General features: G+C 34.9%; 1 protein-coding gene across 1 annotated transcript; it reads right to left on the reverse strand.

Annotated features, from left to right (window-relative positions):
• Positions 1 to 4,755: 4,755 nt before the first annotated feature.
• LOC112037143 (F-box protein SKIP2) lies at positions 4,756 to 6,935 on the reverse strand. The gene has a single exon (XM_024069951.2). It carries the CDS (start codon positions 6,455 to 6,457, stop codon positions 4,961 to 4,963), a length of 1,497 nt encoding a protein of 498 aa, XP_023925719.2. The 5' UTR covers positions 6,458 to 6,935; the 3' UTR covers positions 4,756 to 4,960.
• Positions 6,936 to 11,493: the final 4,558 nt, after the last annotated feature.

The raw sequence follows: 11,493 nt of genomic DNA on the forward strand, positions 1-11,493 counted from the left end.
AGAAACCCACGATTAAAAAGTCACTATTTTTTTTGGGTAAAATTTAATAATTTGCATCAATTTTAATTTGGGATTACTACATTTTCCAATCACAAAAAAACCTAGAGGTGCGATTAGTATTATGCATTTGTACCAAATATTAAAATTATAATTGATGTAAATTATTAAATTTTACTCAAAATATAGAAGAGTTTCTGAGCAAGCGCATGAGCGTGTGCTTAGAGGCTAGTTATTTTTTAAATTTTTGCAAAACGCTACAATATACTTCAATTTTAAAAGTGCACTACAACATTTTTGTATTGATTATTTTCGCATTTTTATGCTCTTTGTCATGAATTGGTGTTGGTTGGTGGTAATGGGTTGACACTATTAGGTCAACATTGTGGCTTCGTCTTACTATACTAACGACATTGGTTCGATGATGTTGTTTGTGGTGTGGGTTTGCATTTTGGGGGTGGCGATGGGTTTGATTTTTGGTCGGGGCGACCATATGTAGGATTGTTTTTGGGTGTACATATCAGTTGGGTTGCAATGATGGTTTGCATCATGAATAGCAGTTATAGGTTTGTGTGGTGGGTTTAGGTGTGTGTATTGAAGAGAAAGAAGAGTGAGGAGGTGGTTTTCAGTTTCTAAGATGATGGTAGTGAAATTGATTTGATTTTAATGTTGTGGTGGTGGTGGAGTCATGGGGGATGAGTGGTTTGGGTTCTCTGATGTTTTTGTCAATGAGAAATAAAATATTATTTAATAAGATGCATTAACGGAGTATGGGGTGTAGAGTGTGTTTTAAAAGTGTGTAGTTAAAATAGAAAAAAAAAAAAGTGATTTGTTAAGAGAACAATTTAGTAAAAAATTAGAATACCAAATATGAATGCTATAAGACTTTTAACTTGGAAGAGAATTATTAAAAAATAGTAACAATAATAATAATAAAAAAGCTTGTGTAAATAGTGAAATCTGAATGAGAGTCTAATGCTTTTGGTAGAATTTTTAATAAATATTTATGGAATAGGCTTAAAATTTCATGTCACTCCATGTTCATGGTGAAACCACTGTTAAGATGAAATTAGAAAAATTAAGTATGAGAATTTCAATTAACTCAAGTGATAAATTTTTTTTTTTTAAAATAAGAGATTTAGTATTCAATATTCATCTACATAACAAAAAAAAAAAAAAAATTAATATGTCAATCCAATGAAAATGAGCCATCATCATAAATAGTTCCTTATAACTTTGAAATACTATACGTATTATATAGCGCACATGACAGTGTCATGTAATGTTGTCTTTTCCGTGTTTTTCAATTATTATTTTTTATTTAGACTTATTGTTTTTCAATTTAATTTAATTTATTTTTTTTAATTTTTAGTTGTAGTTCGAAAAAGCCACCACAATAGTGCGGCCATTTTGATGGTCCTGTGTAAACTAGACGCTTGTTCAATAAGGAGCCCACATTGTCGCAAATGTGGTGGACGGGTCACCTCAAGAGTCCAGGTTAAAAGAGGTAGAGATGGGCCATTTCATTTGGCACACTCTCTCTCTCTCTCTACAGCTCTTATCATTTCCAATTCAAATGGACAGCGCACATGGACGATATTTTGGATCAAGTTATAGATTTGTGCTGAGAAAAAGTTACAAGAGATATAATGGACTTACATGCTTTGGCCGTTTGTCTCTTTGTGCACGCCTATTCCTACAGACTCATGTCTTCACTCTTGACTCATATTTCGGATGTTTCTCACTTCTTATTATTGTAATCTGTAACTTGTTTTTATGCACTTTCTACCACATAATTTTGCCCACTTTACGTTATCCCGCACTGTTTTCTTCTTAGTTTTTGGGGTGCCAAACCAGATTTGGATCCAGATGTTAAGAGGCTGTTTGGTACACATGTTTAAACATATAGAGAGGCCTACAAACTTTGTTAAATCAAATAGAGGCGCCTACAATAATGCCTTGCAAGCATCCGGAATGACTCTTGAGGCTTCATGCTTATTACAACAAAAGTAGCTTTTAAGTCTAACGACAAGCTTGGCAGCAATATGGGTGGCATAATTGAGATTTGGATTGACTTATTAGCTATTGCACCATACAAGTATCACTTTGATGAGAACTGAAACTTAGGGTAATTTATTATTATTATTATTTTTTTATCAACTTTAAACTTTTTATCTTTTAACTTATTAACTTTTACATCTCACATTAAGTGGGAATTATATGGTCTGGCCAAACCTACTTAGATTCACTAATTTTCTTAAATCCACCATTACAATTAGGTAATAACTCACTTATTTAATAGGTTTTTGTTATAAGTGCTTTTATTTACTCATCCTCAATGCTTTCTAAAAGCATTCGTTAAGGTGCATTTAATGCTTTATTAAAAAAAATAAAAATAAAAGTGTTATGTCTGCAACATTTTTAGAATAAATTATACCACTGCACAACCTTAGTGCGATGGTCACTCTATAAGTATAAGTTGTTGGGTGTGGGGGGCAAGGGCCGGGGTTCAAGTCTCCTGAAGGGAGCTTCACACACATATACACTTAGATTATGCTAAAGTAGAATTCTATCTTGTATCAAAAAATAATAAATCATATATGGTATGTTGTTTTTAGTTCTAATTTGAACAAATTATTGAGATTACTTTCTCACACTCTTTATTGCTAAAGAGTAAATAGTGAATACTAGTTTTTATCATTTTCTTTCTCTCCATATTTTCAAATTTAGATATGATCTCTTTTTGTATGTCTTATAACCAACGGGCTTTAGAAGTTGCAAGGGGAAAATTAGCCTCACTATTGCATTTTTTTCCCTTTTCTATATCCACTATCAAAGGAATGAAGGATCATCTCTCTCTCTCTCTCTCTCTCTCTCTCTCTCTCTCTCTCTCTCTCATATTTTTCAATTTCTCTCTAACCTTATTCTTTGATTTATTTTAATAATTTTCATTACACATATTGCTTTCTATATATATAGAATTTGAGATTGATTGGTCATTTTGCAACCCAAGTTTGGCTGATTTGTTTTATGGTTATTATTCTAAGGTTGATATTAATGTTTTTAAATTTTGATGTATGGTTTGTGTTGGGTTACAGGTGTGAGTGAAGTCCCGTCTATACTATTAATAAGAAGATTCCCTGTTTTGTCTTCAATTTTTGGTGTACCAAAATATCCTCATACATATTCTGAAATAGCATTCTCTTCAGTTTAATTTTTTTCCTACAAAAAATAAAAAAGGTTAAAACAGTAATACTATCTCACATACAAAAGGAAAAAAAAAATTTTTTTTTTTTTTTTTTGGAATTCTTTAAAACAACTAAAATTTTTATTATCCAAATTCTATACAATTATCACAAATCCCCATCCATCCTCGCTAATGTGTATCATATTTCTTTTGTTCAAATCTCATTTTTTTTTTAATACTTTTCATAATTCTTATCCCAATCAATAAGTTCAAATGTCTCATTGGGTATCAACTTCTTACAGTTCTCTATCTCATTTTTAAACATTATTCTACGTTACCTTACCTCATTTAAAAAAAAAAAAAATACATAGTTATTTATATATCATTTTTAAGCATTATAACACTAAACTAAAATAAATAAATAAATAAAAAAGAACATTATTGCATGCACAAAACGCTTGTGATGAGTCTATTATTGAATAATGATGAGAAAAATGAGTAATTAATAGAATATAATTGAACACATATTCATTAGGTTAGACCTTTTGAGTTAAAATGTTTTTCTATATGTTATATTAATTAATTACTCATTGGGATGAGAAGGTGTTTATCTCCCCAACAGTTGGTGTACCGTCTTTATTTGATTTTCAAAAACGTTAAAATTTGATAAATAAGCTATGTTTTTTTTATAAAAAAAATAAATAAAAAAGGTAGGATTATGGAGGTAAATCACATCCCACTAGGTAAAATATACCACATGATTCCCTCATTGGCCAACGGCCTTGGTACTAATGAGTCCTGCATTACTTGAACTCAAGCGCTATGGTGAGGTGGACAAAGTGCTTGAGCACTAAATCCCCAACAACGGTTGATTATGTTCGCTTCTGTTATATATTCCATTTATTTCTGACCATTCGGATCAGAATGTTTGTTAGCATTTCTATGATTGTGAAATTTATGATGTATAATTGTATATTAAGGTTTCCTAGGTTTTGTTTTTTATTTTTTTTAAAAAAAGATCTTGTTTGGGTTGGAATTTTTAGGGGTTAAGCCGCCTGAAATCCAAATCATTGATGGGCATGGGCAGTTGGGCACTTGTAATGATAACCTCAAGCTATAGATTTTTATTTTCTTACTAGTGCCCTACAAAGAATAAAACAAAAACGTCGCGTTCTAAACCCGTTCCATGAGAAAACAATCAGCAGTTAACATCACCAAAGTTTGGTGTTCATTACTAGTTAAGGATAGCAATTATGGGGTTCTAATAGCCTCAAAAAGTCGATGATCAATTCCATCTGAGAGTAGAGAGTAAACTCCTCTTTGTAAACAAGTTGTGCAGTGCAGAGAATGCCTTAACAAGTTTGGTCACTAAGCCTGCAAGAAACCACAATCGGGATATGATTAATAGAGGATTAATTTTCTTTGCAAGTATAAAATTCCTTTGTAGTGCAAACTGTTGTTGTGAAGTAGCAAACACTTCAAAAAATACCAATAGCAACAATAGTAATTATCCTAGTGAGCATCGCTACTATGTGCAACTGAAAGGAGAACGCAGAAGCATCTTGTGTAGCATTATGTTACAATTCATTTCTGATAGATATAAATGAAAATTCGCAAATTTGATCAAACAAAATTGTAGATTACATGGAATAGGAACAAGTATAAATACAACTCCAATGAGTCAGAAAAAAGTAGAAAAACACACACACACACACACATACACACACACACACACTTGGTATTGATCATATATGGTATATGAGTTTGAACATATCTTCAATTGGGTCTTCTCCCAAATAAATTAGAGCTGAGCAAGCTAGCACTTCTGCTGCTGCAAATAACATCAGTCCTCGTACTCCTGTGCATCCTAGTGTTTGGCATTGGCAATGTTTCAGTTTCATTTACCATTGCTAGCATTCCTTGTTCATCAAACGACTTAGGCCAAACAGCATCGACCGAAACCACCAAAGAAGTCCTGTGCAACTTGAGTCGCGAAACGCATTTCTGAGTCACCCCTCTACACCTCTTTACCTTCAATTTCACGAGTTTGGGGCAACCTTCCCCAACAGCTTCAATCCCAGAATCAGAGACAGGGCAAGTCTTGATGCATAGCTTCTTCAAGGCACAGAATTTTGAGGCAATGAAAGCCATCTCGGAATCCCCAATAGTTTCTGTGTTGCAAAGTGCCATTCTCTCAAGTAAAGGGCAGCTTGAAGCGAGGACATTCAGAGACACAAGCGTTACAGGAAGCCCCATCAGCACCAACTCTTGGAGTTGGCAGCACTTGGAAGCTATAGCCGAGACCCCATCATCGCCAATACTCCCTGCGTGGTCTATATGCAACTTCTTAAGCTTCCTGCACGACTTTGCAATGGCGTTTAATCCACTGTCTGTACAATCCGTGGCTCGGTTGAGGTATAGAAGTTGAAGGTCAGGGCAAGAAGCAGAGATGGCGGAGAGACCTGCATCACCCATGTGCACATTCTCCATTTGGATCTCGAAAATGCTACTTGTCCTTCCTTGCAGGCTAGTTTCAAGGACTGTGTCCCAATTTCCTGAGCTTCTACACACAACCAGCGTTTTCAAAGCCTCAGAGGAGCAGAGAAGCGGGATGAAAAGGCGAGTGTTGTGAAGATCCTTGAAACAAAGACGCTCGATTTGGATTTGACGGAGGTGGAAATTGAGGGTATTGACATTGTGGGAGTCCAGCTTGCGAAGACGCTTGAGAGTGAGGTCTCGGAGAGAGTGACAATTAGAGAGCAGAGAAATGAGGCCCTTGACACCAAACCCACAAGAAGCAAACGACAGTTTTGTGAGGAAACGAGGGTGGTGGAGCGAAAAGGCGATGAGACCATCATCGGACACATCGAGGCAGCCTCTGAGTTTGAGTTTGTTGAGTGAAGGAAGCAGTGTGGGAATGAGAGAGAGGACATGGTTGTCAATGCTGAGATGCTTGCGTGAGCACTTGAGGGAGAGAATGGAGACGGAGCTGAAACGAGAGAGCAATGCTTGGAGAAGAGAAGCAGAGATATCAGAGAGTGCATGCAAGGAGAGACGATTTCTGGACTTGGAATCCAGTAGCCGCCATCGCTTGCACACTAGAGAGCATGTGTTTCTGTCATGGCAACCCAACTTTTCCAACACATATATTAGGCATTCGTCTGGTAGTGTTTGTGTGAGATCTTTGCCATTACCATTGCCATTGCCATTGATATCTTCAGATTTGTTGATGCACTTTGCTGTGTCAGCCCAGCAAGAAGAAGCTTGACCCATATGCCAATTTTACTCTGCTTTGCTCTCTCTTCTTTCTCAGTAAAATATGGAGTATGTAATTTGATTAGCCCCAAAAAAGAGAGACAAAAGGAAAGAGAAGGAACAGCTTTAATTAATGTACTCGAAAGCAAGCATCAAACAGATATATTAATAATATTAGTCATGATTCTCAAAAAAAAAAAAAAAAAAAAAAAAAAAAAATTTAGTCAGACGCATGACAAAAGAACCTCTCACACTCATAATGTTTTGGTTACCCAAGACACCAGAAGAGACGGGGTAAAGGTTAAGGTTATTCATTGATAGCAGAGATTAGGAGTGGGGTTATCTTACCTCTCAAATTATTTAATTTACCACTTGCATTGCTAATCTAGTTTACCAAAAAGTATTTTCAAGTTTGACTGTGTTTATAAGTGATTTCTGAACGAAAATGGTAAATAGACCAATTTGTAAAAAGAAGTGGCAAATCTGGTCCTTGATCATTTCACCCTCCTACGTGAGAATGGCGAGTCTTTGGTCAAATTAATAATTGATATCATGAACAACAGAGTAGGTGGGCCAATTGAGTATTTATATTTTATTGTTGATTAATTATAATTGAGTTGGAGCTTCGAGGATTGTCTATTTTTTTTTTTTTTTTGATAGGGAGGATTGTCTAAATTTTATTCACTAAATTTTGGGCCTAGTAATTCAATAGTGTTGGGTTGAATAGGCAAAGCATGACAAAAATGTAGAGTTTTGTAAGTCACAACGTATTGCTTTCAACTTCAAGATAAAAACACAAGATCAGCTCAAAAGTAGAAGAATTTGGAAGTTCGACAGCTGTTTAATTGACAGTTTGACAGCTATGCAATTGATGTTTTGACTTATGTTCGATTGATCAAAAGACTGTAGAAAATTGCAAATCAGTTTTTGCCGACATGTTTTAATTGAGGCCATTGGATTGTTTTTAACCTTGTTAAAGTCTCCCATTCCCATATATCATGGATGAAATCTATAAAGCTAGGGAGACAGAAAACCCTATGTTAGTCAAAAAGAAAACCCTAGTAAGTTTAGAAGGGAGAATCTTTTGGGTTGTATTGCTTTGGTGAGATTAGAGTTTGAAGTCATAGAGACATCATCCTAGTGTTGCTGCTATTAAGTAAATCTCCAGAAGGATCTTGGAATTGGTCGAAGATTTTAGATTGTGAAATACTGGTGTGTCATTCGTGGACTGTTCATATAGTTAGAGTGTTAAAAAGTTTTGAAATTATGGATAACTTCATTTATTGGGATTACAGAGTTTAGAAACAAAGGCTTTGTACTAAATTTTTAAACTTTTGGATTGCTCACTTGGAAAGCGTTTTCCTGTAGTGATTTTTGCCTTAAATAGATTTCCTTGGGTTTTCTTACTTTGTCACCGTATTGTCCTCTTGGTGATTGATTTTGGACAATTAGTGAAAAATTATTTTTTCAAACCATATATGCTTTAATTATGTACACTTGAATCGGAAATTGGCATAAATGAACTATGAAAAATATACATATATTAGCAAAAAAAACTATGAAAAATATACACACACATGTATGTATATATATATATATATATATGAGATGGGTTCAAGTTACACCTGGTGTAACTCCATAAGAGTTACACCTTTTTTAGGCCGTAGATTTCTAAAAGATCAAACGGTTAAAAGAAAACACTATTGTTCATCATTATATCATTAATTACTTACCAAATTAATAGCATCCTCATTATCTCTTTCCTTATTAATTGCTAATTGTATTTTTTTTCCTCTCTCTTTGGTCCTTATTAAGTCCTTTCACTGTAATCATTTTTTTTCTTCTCCTGCAATTCATCCACGTCAACCCAACAAAAGATAAGGTAAAAACCAACATTGCTCGAGAATATTTTTTCTCCTTTGCATGGGCTGCTGCCTCCTCCTTCTCTAAGCTATCTATCTTCTCTCTAAGCCACGGCACCAATTCTCTACCACGTGCACCTGTAGGAGGGTCGAGCCAAACAAAGTATCCACAAGTATCATCTTGCAAGCAAAAAAGAGACTAAACATAATTAATACTTAAATAACAGAGAAACAGAGAGATATTATTTTCAGATTCAATAAGTTTGGACACAATAAATTCTACAAATTGTTAAATTTGTATATTATGATTAGTGCTAATAAAAATAACATTATGTTATCCTAATAACAACTTGACATGTAGTTCGTTATGAAAAACAATCATAGAAAATGCTATTAGATTGGCACAATACCCAATATTTTTCACACGCCCAAAACCTCCTCCCAAGGCCGTAGCTATATGTAAGGGTTGGGGGGGGGGGATGAACCTAGACTTCATTATAGCCTTGGGGAAAATATGGTGCATTAAATGGAGAGATTGGTAGGAGTGGGGAACAAGCCAAAATTCGGTTTTCTCGTAACTGCTGTAACAGCCTATAGAGACATCTTCGAAAAATCATATCTGACTCAATTCTGATCGGAATTGTCTCGTTCTTGTACTCAAATTGAAGCCCCGGATGTCTAGTTTCTGGAAAAATTAACCCCATTCATAGATTCAAAATATTCTGAGAGATATCGATGAAATGGTGAGTAGAGGTCATTTGTTAGAAAATGGTTTTAGCACAATTAACATTAATAGGTTCCAAATTAGCTCCCAATTAACATTAAATGACTCCAATCACTCCAATTTCAGACTTAATTAGTTTCAATTTACTCTAATTAAAAGATAATTGTACAAATTACTTATTGAATAATTAATGTTTAACTATCTAATTAATTAGGTATATGCAACCTCACCATAAAATGTAGTCCTAACCAATCAAATTATGACATATCATTGATATTAAATTGATTACACTTATAACCAATTGAAATCAATTGTTCATAATCACATATAGTCAGACTCAATTTGTGATAGTGCATCTCAGCCATTAAAACTTGATTTGATGATAACTTTCAATCTGGTAGTCTGATTAGGGCTTATGACCAGTCAATTTGATCATTACAACATCAAGATCATTTTAGTGAAATGAGATTAAGGATCTAATGGCCAGAATCAGGATGCATATTTTCAATGCAAAATTACCCTTTTACCCTCCATGTGAGGTTAAATACGGGTTGCAAAATGGGTTGTCAACACTACGAAGGCATGATGTCAGCAAGATGACATTAGCATATGACATGGATGATGACGCAAGTGGAGATTGGGTGATGCTGTGGCAGCTGACGTAGGCTAGGGCTGACTGGCACTAATGACGTCACATATAATGTCATCTAGTTCAGGTGCAGGCATATGCATTGCATGAAGAGCTTGTGACGAAGATGCAGTTACTTCAATGGCGCATGGAAGCTCCAATGGTAGATAGATTTCCACTGTTGAGTAGATTGGTGAAGGACGATTTTGGTGGTATTTGCAAAAGCTTAGTCGGGGCAAGTTTCACAGTGACAACGATAAGAGCAGTGGTCTTTGTGGTGTGGGACTCCTCAATGATGGCAGCTATTGGTTCAGAATCCAAGGACGATGGTTGAGAGACATTTGAGGTTTAACGACAAGTGGCTGCGGCGGCTGTTGTGACGGTGGAAGCGGGAGTAACACCAAGAGAGATAAGAATGCTAAGAAAAGGTCATAACAATGGCTTTAATACCATGTTAGATATACTGAAATGTTGTATTGCATTTCTCAAGTAATAAAATATACATGAGTGGTTTTATATAGGAGGTAGAGTGTGCAGTACAAGTATGTGTGCTATACAAGTAAATAAGGTGGGCCTAAGGCCCATAGTCTATTACACGTTAATATGAGAAATTCTCTCCATCTCCCCTACCATGCCATTTAAATTTCTCCAATTTTCTCATATTTTAAGGCTTATTGTCTTTGCTCACTTCTTGTTGTAGTCTAACCCATCTAATGAGTCCAAAAAATAACAAATTCGTCATTCAATAATGGACAAACCCAAGGTATGTTACACATTTATCGTGAGCATTTATGATAAGGAGTAACAGACGAAGCAACAGGAAAGAAGATGTTACACAAATCAAAGCACCAGTCTGTAACACCTCAACCATTACAAATAAGAATAAATGTAGAGATCTGGACCTTATTAAAGACAAAGATGGCTATAAAGCCAGAGAAGAACAACACCAAAAGGTACACATAATTTTCATCCCAAAAATTGTTCCCAAGTTGAATTCTTTTGCAATATACTTCGATTGAATCCCATTCTAACTTAATCATCGGAAGGTGTTTGGCAAATACCACATCGGTGTATTGTAGATACCGCATTTTATACCCCTTATGACTTGGGCCCCTGTTCCTTAATGATGCTTGAACTCTAAGGCCCAAGGCCAGTTTAGAGCCCAGTAAAATATTAAATTGACTTGAGGAGTGTTAAAATGGAAAATATAACCTTTTAAATGAGCAAAAATCTAATTTTGGAAATAATATGACCAAAGTGGCCCTCAGCCTGCATATGTGGGTTGCAGCCTGTGTATGTGGGCCAAAGCATGCGTACATAGCTAGGGTTTTAGAAGCATAAGAAAGAAAAGTTTTATACAATAATGGCTGAGGTTTGGAATGAATCCCACATTGTCTGGGAGCCATTCCAAACCCCATTTTCTAAACTATAAAAAGCCTTACATGGTACATTTTCAAGACAGAGAGAAATCCCACAAGAAAAACCTAAGATTCACTAGAAAATAGTGAATCAAAAAGGATTTTTTCACAAAACACCCTCAAATCATTTTTATTTGGTTGGGACCTTTTTTGGTCCTAATCCTTTGAGTTTAAAGTTTTCTAATCACTATTTTATTGAATTGTGATAGATTTGACTGAGGGGAACGATAAAAAATCAAGCCTAGGAGCTTTTGCTTTAAGGTATTTTTCTTATCTTTTCTCTTTCATTTCTTGCTTTTCTTTCTGTCTTTAATCTTGTATCTTTGCTTAGTTTATGTTGTTTTATGTTTGTCCGTTGTTTATGAGCGTGCTAGTTTATTAGAATTAGGTTTGTTTGTTTGTTTGTTTTTTTTTTTTTTTTT

The sequence above is a fragment of the Quercus suber genome, unplaced genomic scaffold, assembly GCF_002906115.3.
Source record: "Quercus suber isolate HL8 unplaced genomic scaffold, Cork oak 2.0 scaffold_87, whole genome shotgun sequence".
Lineage (NCBI taxonomy): Eukaryota > Viridiplantae > Streptophyta > Magnoliopsida > Fagales > Fagaceae > Quercus > Quercus suber.

Bases quoted from the DNA above. Each gene is read 5' to 3' on its own strand.
- LOC112037143 (XM_024069951.2), bottom strand. From the start codon at position 6,457: ATGGGTCAAGCTTCTTCTTGCTGGGCTGACACAGCAAAGTGCATCAAC.